This window comes from Pinus tabuliformis, chromosome 3_2 (assembly GCF_031772625.1).
Source record: "Pinus tabuliformis cultivar Carrire ecotype Pingquan chromosome 3_2, CPIR1, whole genome shotgun sequence".
Classification (NCBI taxonomy): domain Eukaryota; kingdom Viridiplantae; phylum Streptophyta; class Pinopsida; order Pinales; family Pinaceae; genus Pinus; species Pinus tabuliformis.
In genome coordinates this window covers 1,254,273,396-1,254,291,035 of record NC_142302.1, presented here as the reverse complement: position 1 = coordinate 1,254,291,035, position 17,640 = coordinate 1,254,273,396, and the positions used below count along the sequence as shown (strand labels likewise).

The 17,640-nt window shown below is 36.6% G+C and overlaps 1 protein-coding gene across 9 annotated transcripts in view; it reads right to left on the bottom strand.

The window, feature by feature from the left end:
* The window catches only part of LOC149185287 (uncharacterized), a 29,917-nt gene extending 16,934 nt beyond the window's left edge, over positions 1 to 12,983 (bottom strand). The window contains exons 1-11 of one of the 9 annotated variants that reach the window (XM_089417878.1): positions 12,524 to 12,979; positions 11,604 to 11,736; positions 11,280 to 11,374; positions 11,033 to 11,115; positions 10,432 to 10,883; positions 8,616 to 9,044; positions 8,189 to 8,247; positions 7,904 to 8,005; positions 7,639 to 7,747; positions 7,441 to 7,512; positions 7,193 to 7,303 (exon numbers count right to left, since the gene is read on the bottom strand). In XM_089417878.1, the coding sequence (XP_089274004.1) occupies positions 7,193 to 7,303; positions 7,441 to 7,512; positions 7,639 to 7,747; positions 7,904 to 8,005; positions 8,189 to 8,247; positions 8,616 to 9,044; positions 10,432 to 10,851 (1,302 nt within the window). In that variant the 5' untranslated portion in view covers positions 10,852 to 10,883; positions 11,033 to 11,115; positions 11,280 to 11,374; positions 11,604 to 11,736; positions 12,524 to 12,979. Of the gene's footprint in view, positions 1 to 7,192; positions 7,304 to 7,440; positions 7,513 to 7,638; positions 7,748 to 7,903; positions 8,006 to 8,188; positions 8,248 to 8,615; positions 9,045 to 10,431; positions 10,884 to 11,032; positions 11,116 to 11,279; positions 11,375 to 11,603; positions 11,737 to 12,523 lie in introns of all 9 variants that reach the window. The other 8 variants (XM_089417880.1, XM_089417879.1, XM_089417881.1 and 5 more) reach the window with 8 other exon arrangements.
* Between the last annotated feature and the right edge of the window lie 4,657 nt (positions 12,984 to 17,640).

Sequence of the window (17,640 nt, the reverse complement as noted above, 5' to 3'; positions counted from 1 at the left end):
CCAGTTCCAGTTTGAAACCCGATTTATTAGGTTGATCGATCCAATCACCAGTTCTGGTTTTTAAAACAATGGTTGAGATATCTACATGGGACTATTAACCTTGGACTGAGATATGCCATTGGAGATGTTAGACTACATATACAGATGCAGATTATGCTGACAATGTTGTTGACAAGAAGAGTACTTCAGGATGTTGTTTTAGTCTAGGATTTGCCATGATATGGTGGATGAGCAAGAAGTAGAAATTTATAGCCCTTATAATTGTTGACACCTATGTCACAGGGTTCGGCGAACACGAAAAAAAATTTGAAATTCGTTCAGGTTCGCCGAACCTCAAGTCGAACCTGAACGAACTCGAACCTAAACAAACCTCAACGAACCTGAAGGCGAATTTTAACGAATTTTTTAAGGTTCGATTTTTTTAATGATGCACTGAGAACTTCATTATGACAACCATGATAGCTGTTTTATCCTACCTTCATCACTGTAATCTAAACTATCATGTTGATTGTGATCATGCGAGAGTGTATTCCATGACTGCAGGATCATTGTGATCTTTCTTACACCAAGACAGTGAGATCATGTAAAGATAGTGAGGGATCCGAAGATCTTTCCATTACATATATTATATATATATACACATTGACTGTTAAGAAATAGATCCACCGAGATGAGATACTATTCCTCACTATACTAAGGTCCTTACTGTCTCATTGATTCCGAGACTGTAATGGTTACTGTGGCTCTTTGTTATGCAGGGATTGTATCCTCCTAGAATGATCATTTCTGCGGCTTTGTTATTGTGCCACAATTGTAGTATCTATATATATATATATATGATTGAGACAACGTCTAACATCAATCTTATTAGGCCGAGAGAGAGGTTTTATCACTGTTGTTCTTTGTCTAGAGTCTAGACTTCTACAGGGGTATCATCGAGGCCTTGATGCCAAGACTACTATGCGAGATCCATTGACACTGTGCCTTTGTCCTAGATCTTTGCTACTCCATTCAGTTGAGATCCTCACAGGTATGTCAAGATCACTAGCTGTGCAATTGTGATATGTCTAGGTAGATTTGTATGCTAAAACAGATATGCCGAGAATGTCTAATCCTTCAATCTTTGCAACGTCCATTATACAATGGTTATTCCTGCTCCATTAAACCGAGGTCATAGATATATATATATATATATATATTGAAAAATATGTATAGTCGAACCTAATGCCAAACCTCATTCGAACCTGATCCGAAAATTTGAATTCGAATTGAACTTAATTGTTGTCGAATTCGAACTCGAACCATGTGACATAGGTTGACGCCAAGTATATTGTGGCTAGCCTTGCGAGTTGTGAAGCAATTTGGCTGAGGAAGCTCTTTGGAGAGCTTTTTTAGCAAGTTTTGGACACAACAGTTATCTATTTCGACAACAAAAGTGGGATTCGTTTGTTAGAGAATATTGTTTTCTACGACAAGTCCAAGCATATAGAGATCAAATATCATTTTATCTGAGACATAGTGCAGAGAGGAGTCGTGAGACTTCTTCACATTTCGACAGATGAGCAAATAATCAACAGCCTCACCAAGCCTTTGCCGAAAGGGAAGTTCTTGGTCTTCAAGGAGCAGCTTGGACTGGTTAAGATGACCCTTTCAAATAAGGGTCCTGGCTGATCAAGAACTCTGAGCAGTGCTCTTCCCCACTAGTCAACCTCCCAGGGTGAGGAATGGAGCTATAGGACTCCTGAGGATGAGATACCTCTGATCGATAGGATGTTGAGACCTCGGACCTCCCTTAGTCAGAGTATGCCCCAATTAGCGTCCTGCCCACTTTGTGGGATAACCTCTCCCATCTAGCCAATGGGTTGAGGGACTTGGGATAGAGTGTGATCCCTACCCGTTGCAGTAGGTGGATCTTGCCCAAGTTGGTGGATGCATGTGTTCTACCATCTGACTCTTCAAGGTTAAGATGGATGATTAGGGACAATAGGGTAGAGTGTGATCCTTACCTCCAATAAATTGATTTCACCTATTGTCAGAGACTTCGGGATAGAGTGTGATCCCTATGCTTGGCATAGGTTGGTCTCGCCCATTGTCTTTGGTTTCGGGTGGTAGCTATGGCTCCCCGATGATGATGATGATGATGATTCCAAGTGGTACCAGAGTCTCCCCGATGGTGATAGAGGCAGGGTGGTAGCTAGAGCTTCCCTACAACATTTCTTCTTTAGATTTGAGAAAGTTCGGCATGAGATGAGCAAAGACAAGCAGAGATGGTACATGATGATAGGATGACATGATGATCGACAAACAAATATTGACAAGTAGAATTCTTCCTAGTTGAGATAATTATTGGATTGAATTCCTCTTTTCGAGAGGACCAAAATTGACCTAAAGATCACTCAAATCGGACAAGGAGAAGTGTGTTTTTGAATTAAAGCCCACACATGTTCAAATTGTCAAGGTTGGCTACAGCATCATGTAGGGTCATGAAACCCAAAAGTCATGTCTTTTCAACCACATGGATTCATATAAATACAGGAGACCTCAAACTCATTTGGCACTTCATCATCACACAACACATATTCTCTCTCCTCTTCCTACCAGTTCATACAGCTCAGAAGTGGAAGATTTCTCTCACACATGCAAAGAACAGGTGGCTTCTGATTAGGCCGAATTACAGGGCTGTTGCAGGACGTTGACCAGCATTGACTTGGGCATCATTGGCATGTTTTGACTGCATTTTTGGGTGAAACTTTTCTGTTCTAGCAGGCCGCAGATATTGGTGTTAAATTCAAGGCAATCTGTGCTCCTTGACCAAAGCCCTAATTGCAGAGTTTAACCACATGCTCCATCTCCACATTGACCAGGTTTGACTGCACCAAATTAATCTGTTTTGAGCTCATTTTGTTCTGCTAAAAATGCTGCATAAATTGCTCCAGGACCAAGCTCCTTTGAAGACCATTTGACTGCTGTCCTATCTCTGGTTAGGGCACACTTTGACAACAGTTGACTACTGTTGACTTGAGCAGATTTCAGGAAGATCAGATTTGACTACAGTTGACTCCATCTCTCTCTTGGATAGTTGCTTGGCATATTGACATTATTTGGATATTGAAATTAAGTATTGGATGATGTACTCTTTCTCTGCTGAACATTTAAGACAATCTAATAAGAAAAAGATTTGCAAAGGTTTTCCCCATAATGGGTTTTGCCCTGCTCATTGACCAAAATTTGTATCTCTTGGCTGTCTTTCATTGTGCATTTGTTTAATTGTTTTTTGTTACTATTGTTCTACTGTCATTGGATAATTGAAGAAGTGAAATTGTTAAATTGGATGCTATCAGATATTGTTGAAGTGATAGTTGCAGCATAGAACAAATTGATGAAATTAACATGAGTGATATAAAAATATTTCAGTTTTGAGCTCATGCAGTTGTACTGTTTTGTTTTTTTTTAGTTTATGAGAAACAGACATGTGGTTTTGACTCTTGAGTGCTGCATATTCTACTGTTTATTAATGGTGTTTTCACTGTTCATCTAGATATGTGTTTGTAAATCTAGCTTATAAACCAGTAGTTTGTGAGTTTTCTAGTTTACTCCTTTCTAGGTTTTAGGTCTACTTACCATGCCTGAAAATCAAATATTCCAGCCTGCTATGCACATACAATATTTGAAAGCAGCAACCCTGTACACAGTTCTTCATTCACATGGAGGTGCTAACTAATAAGGATGGAACTGTTGGAAGAAATTGTCATTGATGTCAAAGGGTGAATGGGCCAGCACTTGTTTGATGATATGCGTACACAAATCAGTGAATTTGGATGCAAGAATGCTTTAGAGTGGTAGGCCTCGTCAGGCCATTTCATTTGATAGGTGGTACACCACGTGATTCCTCAGAGTTGAGGAGATATCTTCTTTCAAAGTTGGAGCCCCAAAGTTGTGGTCAAAATACCCCAAATGATTGATGTCTTTGGTCCAAATCTTTCACATAAAAATCAAATGAAAAATCTATTGGAGTTTGATGGAAATATATGGGTCATGGCTGTACAAACCATTGACTGAGTCAGTTTCAAAAAGGGATGCTCAAGTCAGCTTCATAACAAATTGAATTTACTCATTTAAAATTTGAATTTATGATCAAGTCAGCCCCGTGTTTGAAGGGAAGGTCGGCCCCCATCTAGCCCTCCTCGTTCGAGTATAAAAAAGGCACTCATTAGCCCTCATTAATCACCATTCCACGCATTATCATATGAACAATTATCTCTGAGATTGTCTGAGGCTGTGGGCAGCATAGATTAACTGAAGAAGAGGCCAAGTCTGATCAAGGGTTTTGTTATTCTTGTTGTCTATCTTTTGTGGTTATTCGCTTGAGCAAATTTAGTCTTTTCTGTGGCACAAATTCGGCCAAGTCTGAGGCCTGTCGAAACGGCTAATTTGAATCTCTGTTAGGGCCACAGTAACCCTGTAGAAGTTTCCTAATCTCCCATTGGAACATTGGGTTTACAAAACTCTAAAAGCCATTGGCAATACCTTGTGTAAGACTTAAGTTTATTGACCTTGAGCCAAAAACATTTGATGATGTTTCCAACACCTTCACTCTGATATGAGCAAAGGTGTCCCAGATCAAACTGTTTTCAAGAGCAAGGATCAAAGCTAGACTCAACTTCTGATTTACAAAAACATTGTTTTCAATGCATACTCCACTTTGACCATGGAGATGTGGCAGCCTCCTGCCCCAAAGCAAAGACTTCTCAAGGATCTAAAGGGAAAAAGAGACAGTACTCCTGGGCGAAAAATGTGAAGAAGGATAACCAGTATCACTCATCCAAGCCCTCACAGGATCCTGATACTGCAACTCCTACAGATGCTCCTGTCACATCTGAAGAGGAAGTTGAAAAAAATGTGAACACAGTCATGAATCCAGATGCAACTTCAAAACCACTGATTTCAGTGCAAGAGAACTCCTTCGGAATAGGGAAATGAAGTCAAGAGCCAGACTTTTCAGATCAGGTAAAAGACACAATTTCTAGAACTCAAGAAGGCAATACATTCAAAGATGATTTAATCTCACACAATGCTTAATCAGGTTAGCTAGATGACCATAAATCAGGGGGAATTAAGGGAAAAAGGATAGAAATGTAAGTGATCTCCCGCTTGAATCAAGAGATTTCTGATCCATTTTTTAAAATCAGTCAAGTCAAATTATGACTTCTGATGGATAAAGTGATAGTATTCCCTTCACGTGGGCATAGTTTGACAACTATGTTGCATGAAACTTCTAGGAACCCGGCATTTCGGACCGTACCCGTACCCGAAACTCCGAAACTTTACCATCATGTAATCATCTATGAGAGTTAATGTAGACTTGGTTTTCCTTCTAAATTGTATTCTATGGCTCTTATTCCCTTTTTACTTGCAAGATAATGTGTTATTCACTTATTTATAACTTATATATATATATATATATATATATATATATATATATATATATATATATATATATATATATATATATATATGACATTTCAATCGACGTTTCGGCTGACATTTCCATTTTTGGGAGGTGATGTTTCTAAACGTACCCATTTCGGAAACTCCAAAACATTTCGGCGTTTCATGCAACTTAGTTTGATAAAAATGTGAATCGCAGTTATGAAACACTCGAAAAGGGGGCTGGCAATCATAATTCTACAATGATTATAATCATAGTACTTTGCAATCCTGTCACTATGTTGACCAGTTTCATCACCCAGTATGACTATGATGGCTCCAGCAGTTTTCTAGTTCTAGAACTATCTTCTCTCTGCCTTGATTTGCTTCATAGCCCAGCATAACCTGAGATAGCTACAAGTTTCAGAAAATATGCTACGATATTTAGAAATACAAATTATCAACAAACAAACAAAAAAACCAGAATGAGGTGCTGAGTTGAAACTTGAAAGTGAACATCACATGTATACAGCCCCAACTTGACAAGTTTCAGATATTTTTGTGTGGATTCTACCTGTGCATATTTTAAATCCAGAATTCTCCCGACATTTGTGGCATTCTTGTCAATGATATGCCCCTCACACCCTTGATGGAAAACTACCTCTCTAACACAGCCATCATTCAAGAACAAGTAAATCATGCATGATCTAAGAGGACGAGGACATCTTTGACTTACTAGCAATATTTGAGCAGTTAGCTCTTGACACAATGGTTAACACAAGAAGCAAGAGCAACAGTGATTACTCATTTGCTTTTGTATTGTACCCCATCAACAATGACTCACTGGGCAGAGGAAAACAATCTCACTGAATGCCCTTTCAGTTATATGGAAAGATGTTCACAGACCCTGCTACATTCCTGTTCAAATTTGAAATATTTGCCAACAGTATGATTATGTGAAGGATGAACAGAAACTTTGATTATTTCTCTTCATATTAAAGGATGAGGTGATAAAATTGTTCATGGCCTTGGAAGACGACTTGATTAAATCATGGAAAGATATCAGGCAGAATCACATACAAAAAGAAGGAAATTTTAAGGATAAAAGTTAAAACAACAAGAGAATCAGAGCTTAGAAGGGTGTTACTTGCTGGAATGCAGGGCAATTTAGATATAATGAGAGGTGAAGATGTAACTGCAAACTCCTTTCCAGGTGGAGCATCAAGAGTTAATCAGCTTTAACTGTCTTTGGGGACCCTATACTTGTCCTTCAGGGACCCACATAGCCTGCGAGCATTCAACTGTAGGTCTGACAGCTACAAGTTCTATGTTTCTCCTTATAATATGATTGTCATACAGTATGCACTGAGGTTTGATTGGTATCATGATGTGCTATAAAACATTCCATAAGTTACTTTGTAGGTGTGTCATGGCAAATACCAATATGGAAAACCTTGCAAGCACATGCAACATAAAAGGCCTTACACATTATATTATCTCACAGATCTATAATGGCCATACCTGCATAGTAAACATTGCAGAGAATGCTATAAAACAGGTTCACATGAAATGGCAAAGGCTCATGATGCAAGGTACGATATGTTGTATTGGGAGCAAAAATAGTTTTAGTCTACCAGTATCCAAGTTTTGATTTTCAACCAACAAGCCCGGCATACATGCATTGTGAAATTCGTGATTTGGCCAACTATTCCATCAGAATGGATCAAAGACATCATCACTGGGATAGATAATGTAAGACAAATACCTTCTTCAGCTCAACCTTCGGTGGAGCTGCTTCATGATAGAATGACGGCATGGGAGCAGCTTTAAATGTCAAACTTTTCCTAAGCATCTTTATCTCAGCTTCTTGCAGCTCCTGCATATTTATCCACAGCCCATAAGAAAGTTAAAAGAATAGAAAATGCATAAGAGGAGATTAAAAGAATAGAAGCTAACAAAGAATATTATGACCAGATGGATTAACACAACATTTTGTTATAGTGTGAAAAGCACCTTTTTTTTAACTTGCAATTGGTTTTTCTCCGCTTCCTTTGCATTCAATTTTGCCTCAAATTTTGTAAAAAACTGAAATATTTTAACAGAAACTATCAGATAATAATATTCTGTGACAAATTATAAATCCACAGTATGGAAAGGATAAGATTATCAAGACAATGAAAGAGTGTCATACCCACATTCAAAAACAATTACCTCTTTACGCTTCTCAGCTCTCTCATTACATCTAAAGCTGAAAACAACTCCAGAAGGAGCACTGCCAGACTTGCCCTTAGAATCTCTGATTGATTTTGCACTTGCAGTTCTAAAAGAAGTGAAGGATAAATCTTTGTATAAAAGGCAACCAAGTCAAACAAGAAGGCAATTTCCAAAAGTAAACAAACTGACTAGAAGACTTCTTGAATCATAAATTCATAAGATATTCATTTCCTTACATTCCAATTAAAAGATTAAAAGATACGAGGAAAAAGTGGAATGAGCATCTTCCTCTAGGTTAGAATGAGCTTCTTCCTCTAGCTTCATATTCACTTGCTTGGGAGGATTCACATTCTGGTCATGTAGACTAGCCATTTCACCATATGCAAGGAAGAACTCCACATTAGAGATTAAATGAACATCTTCAAGGATGCTATTCAAACATGAAATCTGTTTATTCAGCATAAAAATTATCCATCCAGCCAAGCAATAATTTACAACACAAACATTCTATTGAAAGAGTTGAAAAGGCAAAATGAGGATTACTCACTGTAGATCTTCAGAGAGCAAAGGATTGCAAGAAACTTGTGTATCCAGTTTCACTGACATCTGCACAGACACAAATACAATAAAAGTTGAACTCATACTTGCCAACTGTCATAGACCTAACTAGACATTCGATAATAAATTAGGAAGCATGAGTGTTCATTGTAGCCTCCTGTCTTCACAAGTATGAATACACCTAGACATTGGACTTTGTAATAATTTTTCACTATTATTTTCATCTGATATATCAATACTCTTTCAACTGTTTTTGGAAGACACAAACTCACTAAAGTTGAAACTTTTACAAGTGATACTGCAGTATGAATCCTACATCTAAACCCAACAAATTTTCTGCAAATTCCTTGTGAACCTTCTTCAAGCTTTATGTCCAGCCTTATTTATAGAACAACCAGTTACACATAAACTTTTACCTTGTCCTTTTTAGGAACTGAAGAAGATGGGGTACCTCTTGCACCCATATGCTTGTTCATGTCATTAGCTGCTACATCAACAGGCCGTACTCCTGTGGAAGCCCTTTTGTCAGTTGCAAGAGCAAATGGTTGTGGAACAGTATACTTCAACCTTGCAGTTCCATTTTTTGTTGGCCGATGAACTGAACTATCTGTAGCTGACACTGTGACTTCCATATGTTCCAAATGAGACTTTTCTCCCGTATTTCCATGTGAACTCAAGTCAATGCTACCTCTTGTTCCAACCTTTACAACCCCTTTGATAGAAGTACTTGGATGAAATGGCCTTGACTTCTGCATTTGAGAATTTCCACCTTTACCAAGAACACTTGAACCAGGCCTATGTGATTTCAACTCTGTCAAATGCTGGTTAGACATATTTCCATTACCCTGCAAAAAGTGTATGTTCATATCAATGTTGCCAGACTCGGAATCAGCAATAAATCGGCAAGGCAAAAGAGCAAAGAGTTTTAATCAGATCAGGAAAAAATGGGGAAAAAACCAGTGAATTCAATAAATAAAGATATACACATATATTGAAACAAAAAAAAACAACAACAACCAAAAACAAAAAACATTTTTCATTGATATTCAATAAAGCCATGTCCAAACAATCCATAATATCAATAGATGTCCAAAATATCATGAATGAATAAGTATCTCATGTATGTTGAGTCCAAACATGATCCAAAGTACTGAGTCTTGACTCCTAAGTCCTAACCAGTGACTACGTAGAACCAGAAGCATCTACTTCTAAAAGTTTATAAAATACTGCACACTAATCAGTAAAAAAACAGTATCTGAAATCTCTAGATTGTTGTTGAAATGATACGATAATGGTTTGCTACAGAAATCTCTGACAGAGCACGCGCTGAAGCTAACGCTAGAGCACACTACACACTATGCCTCTATGAGTAAACTGAAACTGAAACAATGCCTCTATTACCTTCTCGGCGTATGAGTTGCCGGGTCTGAGCAGTGAGAAGTAAGTTACAGGCCGACATTTAATTTTTAACCTAACTAAAACACGTGGCGAACAATGCAACAACCCTGAATGTTGAAACCTGTGCTCATCAAGTAGAGGGCTGAAAATCACCTCAGTGGCCTAAATCGCAATTAATCGGTGAGTCGCGAGTCAAACTCAGTCAATGTGAGTTTGACTCGCTCAGACTTGAATCGGGGAAGAGCAGAGTTTGACTCGTGATTAATCATGAGTGATCGGAGATTCATGTTTCACTGGTTCATATTGACATTTTTTAGACTAACAATTTGGAATAGGGGATAAATGGTAGCAATCTACCTAACTTATAAGAAATAGTATTTGACTAAAATGAAGAGAGTTTGCTCAGCTACCCAATTCAAAAGCACAATTCAGGAAAAAATAGTTATGTTATTCCTGTCCCCATAAAACAATATTTCAGAGAGGGTTACCAACAATTCCTCCAGAATAGACAGATTTTCTCTCAAAACAAAAAGTTTCACCACTTCAGACATGCTTTTGATATGTTTCTGCACTGTTCAGATTTTCGGAATATTTCTTCACTGAAGACTGTTCTTGGAAGGTTCAAGCCATTTATTTGCTGTAAAATCCTAAGTTGTAACAACTATTTCATATCACAGGGTATTGCGGCTTTTTGGGCCATTTCTTGCTACTGCTCAAACGCAAACCAATCTCTACAATATATTTTTCTTAACTCCAAAACATCACTTCTGCCGTTTATATTTCTTCCGACTGCAATGAACATAGATGGACACTAATTAAAGGAAAAATGTTTACCTTAGAAACTCCATTCTTTTTATCGTGGGTCACATTAGATTGGCCTGCAGTTGAATCATGTACTTCAGACTGACGTTTGTGGTCATCGTATGCTTCACCATCTGTCTCAGTACTGTCTTGAACAATTGCTTTCTCTTCTGCTTGTTTTCTCTTTGTGGCCTCTTCAGATTCAATCTCCTCTGCCAGCATTAGAAGTTCATGTAGGCCAGTTGTAGTTGTCAATATTGTATTTGCATCGACTGCCCCTTTTTCATTCTCAAACTCCCCAGGGCAGGAAGAGAACTGAGGGCCCAGACTATTGGACAGGGAACAAATTTCAATGTTACCATCGACAACCTGTGAGCTCAAATTCTTCTCCATGGCTCTGACTACTCCACCTTCATCCACCATGATATGGGAAACATCTGGAGTCCTTACCATAACATGATCTGTTCTAGCTTCATCCACCACTGCAGCACCAAGTATCACAAAGTCAGTACTAGTGATTTGCTGCTACTTGTAAGATGTAGTATACAAAGAACAGAAAGGAAAGCATCTACCAAGGAGTCACTGACTCTATTTCTCTATAGCTAAAGAAAAATGCAATATTGGTTCAGATCTGTAATTTTTTAGACATTACATCAGACGACTGGCAGCTGGAAAATAATATCTGCTGACCATTCGGCCCTGTTTAATATTGAAATTCTAGACATAATACCCACATCAGACTGGCAATGCAAGTACTGAAAACTTAAACTAAACTCAGAAAATCAAATTGGCTGCTAGTGGGCAAAAATAAATATGCATTGAGAGAAAAAACAGTTGCGGAATTCTGCAGATGACTTGATCCCTGTATGGGTAGTGCTTGCCTTTTGTTCAGGGCACAACAAGACAAACGAATGGGCATTTGTCATTCATCCCCCTCGGAGGGAAACTGATTTGGAGAGTTTCATGGGCACTGAGACTGCAATGCGCAAAATCAGAAGTGGATAAGCAACGATGATAAAAAAATTATAACCAGAAAGCGTAAAACTCGAAAGGCACGGTGGTAATACAAGTCTCTAATATGCACAGAGCTACATTTCAGCCGTGGGCTTTGCCAGCTCAAAATTAAAAAACTAACATTATAAAACACAGTAAACAGAAACTGGAAATTCCAATGTGCAAAGCCTGAATCCTTTAAGCAACTGTACATTTAAGTAGCTGTCTGAAGAAGACTCCAGAGACCTGTAGTACTGTTTGAGATGTGGGTAGAATGAAGATCTGCAGATTTTCTTTATTTCTGGTTGGTTTGAAAGTCTTGTTTGCAAATGCCAAAATAATAACCTACCAAATGAGGAAGCAAATATAAGAAAATAAATAGTAAAAAATAATTTAAAATTTTACAACAACAACACAAAGCAAAGAGAGCAGGATGCAGGTATGGCTACATTTATGGTATCATTGACGTTCCTGGGTTTTAAAGTTTAAGCTCCGATGCCATATCGAAGTTTAAGCTCGGATACGACGTTGAAGTCTTTATATGTAAACCCAAAATATCATCCCATCAAACAACATTCAATAAGCCCAGAGAGTCATCAATTTATTTCCTTACACTCTCATAGATCATGCGTCTATTATTTAACTGAAACAAACTCCAACCTCACAAGAAGATGAAATGCAAGAATTGGGGCTAAAGGAAAGTAAGTTGTTAAGTTTCATCTCCATTTTTGTTTCAATGGGACTGCTTGAAAGGGAACCACATTATCCACCAAAAGAATTAAAGAAGAAGACGACGAAGAGGTGGACAGTGCCTTAATGTGAGTAAACAGTGTAATGCCCTGTGAAAAACGAAATTACTGGGTGGATCCTGCTCAGGAGCTACACAACCTCCTTCAAAATCTTACAAATAGCTGTGATGATCTTTATTAAAGTGAGGTTATTGGGATGAACATCAATCCCAGGCCCAAGTGCTTCCATGGCAGATCGCTGAAACTCTTCAATTAATCAATTATCATCATTTCATAAGAACCCACTTCAACTGCAATGCTTAAAAACTAAAAATAAAACACACTGAACCCGACAATGCAGGGATGATTTCAAAGAACATTGCAGGTGGAAAGCGCCGGGTTACCTGTAGAGCGCAATTTGTGGGATTGGTGGTTTCATAACATTCAAGCAAACAATCTGTAGAAGGTCCCTTTGCTAGCAGATCTGCAGTAGTATCTCCAACATTTCCACACCAGCATTGTATTCCCCGTCAAATAAAAGCAAAGCAGATTACACCCTCCCGTCGCTTATACCTTTAATTTCCCTTTTAACCTTAGTCTTCCTGAGGTTAACTTGGGGTGAAGTAAAGTAAAAGTTCAAACCGTGAATGTGTGAAAAAGGGTCTTTGAGATTTTCAATGTCATGGATCCATGGCCCCACGCGCCGAACGTGAATCCCATTTCTTTCAATGGGATTTTGAATTTTCTTTCCTACTTTTCCATATTCTTCCTTTCCGCCATTCTCTCCTGTTCTCGATTCAAATTGAAGTTGAAATGTGCAGTTAACGCAATCTGTTTTGAAATTTGGGCTCCAATTTCAAACGAATATTAAACAAGTATGCCTTTCACTCCAAACTAACTAATACCATTCAAGTAATGAATCTTATCATAATAACGGTGACAGCTTAATTCCACTGGGCACTGATTCCACGGAGTAAAATTAAATTCAGTAAAAGCAAAGTGATCAGCGCAAGTTTTAGGCAACTAGAGTCATAAGCCTGCTAATCACCTACCCTTCATCTCAAAGAATAAGTTCTCTTCTGTTCAAATGAAGAAAGTGTTTATAAACCTACCAAGGTATTCCGGGCCCGATTTTTCTTCAAAGTATAGTAACGTTTACTTAAAGTAGTTGAGATTCTTCTTCAGTGTTGCTTGAACTAGTACCAATTACAATTATATTTTTTAATACACATGTATGCTTACCGCTAATTTGTGATCAACAAAATTCGATGTTAATAGTATATTCTAAATAAACATGTATGTACACTATTGATTTGCAATCAACAAAATGCAATATCAAAAGTATAATCATTGGTATGAAAAAGTTTTTCAAAAATGTTATTCCATATTTTATAAAATACTTAAATAAAATAATATAACAAATATAATAAATACATAGATGTATTTAATAAAAATTATTTTTATCTTGTTTTTTATAATAGTGAAGCTTTCTTTGGTTAGGGTATGATTTTTGTTCTTGATCTCGTTCTAGGTCTTCTATTGGGTCATTTATGCATCCTCTCTAAGATTCCCTTGCTCCCATGGGTATTTAAGGTAACTCTTTCCACAATATTGTCACAAGGGATACTTCTTCTCACTTGTTGATGATTGTTTAAGTTTGTTAAACTTTTAAGGTAACTCTTTCCACAATATTGTCCCAAGGGATACTTCTTCCCCCTTGTTGATGATTGTTTAAGTTTGTTAAACTTTAACAATTCAACTCCTTGAATCTCATTAACACAACGAGATAATGAGACAGTGCGCTCATAATTTACAACTACAACCTATATGGTTTCTTTCTTTTTTTTAAATGGTGAAACTATATGAGAGAAGAACTTACATCAGCAAGGAAATAAAAAGATATACATCTCAAATATAGTATTTACAGCAGAGCAGAGGATGAACAAACAGAAATCAAAACAGAAAATAGAAATCAAATCCAATTAAAGCAGCAAGCTAGTCAAAATTTGGGCTTGAGGACCCTGAATTTTGTAGAGCATAAGTTGTGACTGTTATATAAAGAGACAAAGAGAGATTGTTGTAATAAAATGTGTAGTAAAAACTGAGATATGCAAAATAATGGAGCTGTAAAAATAATGTTGATTTTATTAATAATGAAAAGGTACAATCAAATCATGAAAGACAGACTTGTGTGAAAGCCTTTGACCAGTCTCAACACGAAAACTACTGCAATGTAAATCAAACCATATACAATAGTTGGGAAACAAGCAAGGATGGTAGTTGATTGAGATCCTTCGTTCAAGTATAAATATGGGTAGCTTGTTCTTTGCAAAAGGATAGTTGTTAGGACTAATAAAAGGTAACAAGATCTTCGAACAACAGCAAATAGATCATAAAAACACAAGATACCTGAAAAAATGGGAAGTTTCTTTGTTTAAAAGATTGTATTATATTTGGTTTTCTAATTTGATAAAACAAGAAACCAATAAAACAGAAATACCTGGTAACTTTTGACGACCTTGAAAGTAAAACCCCAGCTACCACCCGCAACGTTCAACCTTTGCTTGCCTTTCTGTCTCAGACCTAAGCTTTGTTAAATTTCTTCATCAAGCGATAGAATTGCATGAATGAGAAGATGATAGACTTGTCGAAGGCTTCGTAGAAAGACGGAAATGGAGGCGAAAGTTGAGGTGACACTAGTAGTCGTGAGTAAATAGAGTAATAAAGTTGAAATGAAAATATGGTACAACAAATAACAAGTCGACACACAACATGAGGTTTCAAATGCCATGTCACTAAGCCAATTAAGCACCAGCATAGATCCATCTTAAATATAGATCTAACATGAGCCGAGAGGGATCAAATTTCTTCACATGCAAACTTCTTTAGAGTGCAAATACAATGTGTAATTTTTCATTGTTTAAATTGTATTTTTGAATGTTATATAGAGTATATATAGGACCAAATAAACATTTTAACTGTAAAAAATATTTTGTCATGATATATACATAATTTGTTTTTCTATTTAGAGCATAATATATTTTTATTTTAAAGAGGTATGTGTCAAGTAGATGGATTAATGGATGGACAGACTTACACATTCCCATCATATTGGGTTGTAGAATGAGCCTCTCGACTCAATGAGCCAATACCAATATGCCAACGGAACAAGACTTGATGTCGAGGAGGGGTGAGTTGGCGTTATGAGAGGGCAGATGAGGCGCAATGCCGTCAAGGAGAACAAGAACATTTAATACACATTTATGCTATAATCAATGCAGTTGACGTGGAGAATGAGTCATTGCAAACAAGTTTGTAAGGAGTTGAATGGAATCAATCATGTTATTCAATGCAAACTACATGTATCGCCAAGTCATACCTAGATGCAAATTAATACCATCGTCGACCAAACAGTGCTATATTGAACAACATGTCGAATCCTATGATTAATATTAGCCTGAAAACATATCGCTTATGATCACTCCTCATAATTGTCATGAAGCCCTTGTAATTAATCACTTTGACACATAGACCTGGTGTTATTAGTATATGCGTCTGAATGTGAACCTTGTAAATATAACATATAAAAAATGTATACTCCATACTTTGAACCATATGTTTTTACAAAGTTTCTATTTATGACAATGATTTAGATTTCCAATGTTTCCCAATAACACTGATATATCTGCTCCTTCACATATATATCATATAAAACAACCAAATTTATTTGGTGCACACGATACTTTCGATTAAGTGGATATATATGGACCTTCATTATTAACTTGCAAAATGTTTCCACCATTATATCATGCATATAATCTATATATATATATACTTCTTGAGAGTCGCGTTGTTGTAAAATAGAAGAAGCCCCCCTCCCAAACATAGATTAGCATGTGAAACAATTATATAATCCATGTGATATATCCTTGCAACAAAACTTGTTCAAGTTCACCAGAATGAAAACTGTCCTTAGACTTGGCAGAGAATTCTCTTTTAGGAGGGGTTCCACCTACTAGTTCAGTTTTATTGAAAAAAAATAGTGTAATGAGGAGAGGATAAGTTAGGGGTGACCGCAATGGTTTGCAAAAGTTAATTATCACTAACAAGTGTCAACATCACCTATATTCAGTGTCCAAAGATGGTGGGTGTACCTACCCATGGTTTTGTGCATGGGTTTTACACATGGTTTTGGGCATGATGGTTTTCTTCCCATGGTATTTTGTAGATCCGGTCAAGGGAACTACGGTTATGTTCTAATCTGGGGTTAATGGATTGGGGGTTTATAAATGCTTCAACATGTATATATATGTATTGTAACATTGAAAGGAATATAATGAAAAATCAATTTGGTATCTCGACTTTGGGATCCAGGGTAAAATCTTTGTGTATATTTGTTTTATGTTCTCGCCATTGTATATTTTTTGTTTTAAGAATTTATTTACAGGAATTTTATGTACAGGGTTAAAACCTACAGTTCTTCTGATTTTCTTTTATTATATACAAGAAAAAATATAAACATCAGAATCCCTAGATATTATGTGACATTTTCATCCACTAATTCAATTTGTTTATTTGTTCTATAACATAAACGATAGGATTATTTTGAAGTTTGATTCTTCCCAAATACATAATTATAAAACAATAGAGGTAAAAAGTTCAAGCGATTAGAGTATGTGTTTAACTAAATTTTATTTCATTATATTATTATATAGAGAGGACAAATATAAAATTGAAAATCAATAAAAATGTAAGTGAAAGATAAAAATTACATTTAAAAAATTTAAGCATTCCATTTTCAATTTTACCTACACATACAAAATATAATTTCATTGATATTTTGAGTGTGAGAAGTTTATATATGTGCGTGTGTGTGAAGAAAGTATTGTAAATATTTATACATTTTTAAATTAAGAAATTTTAATATTATCTTGCCTAAGTAAGCGATCAAATCCAATAGGGAAACCACTAGTTTGCAATGATCATGACAAAATTATATTTATCTAGATTGGATTTTGTGTGTGTGTGTATTACCTTGCCTCTTGTAAGTAAGTGATCAAATCCAAGGAAATCGCTAGTTTGCAGTGATCATGGCAAAATTATTGCAATGGTCATGGAAATACTCTCTCTCTCTCTCTCTCTCTCTCTCTCTCTCTCTCTCTCTCTATATATATATATATATATATAACCTTGCCTCTTGTAAGTAAGTGATCAAATCCAATAAGGAAATCGCTAGTTTGCAGCGATCATGGCAAAATTATTGCAATGGTCATGGAAAAACTCTCTCTCTCTCTCTCTCTCTCTCTATATATATATATATATATATATATATATAGAGAGAGAGAGAGAGAGAGAGAGAGAGAGAAAGAAAGAATATATACATCTCAGACAATACTCAAATTAGCCAGAAAGAGGCAAAAATCATCATTCTATCTTCAAGCACAATACATTTATTACTGGTTCTTACTCTACGCTTTCCTGTATCATACTATACCTAGGTTAATATCATTTACACGTCATA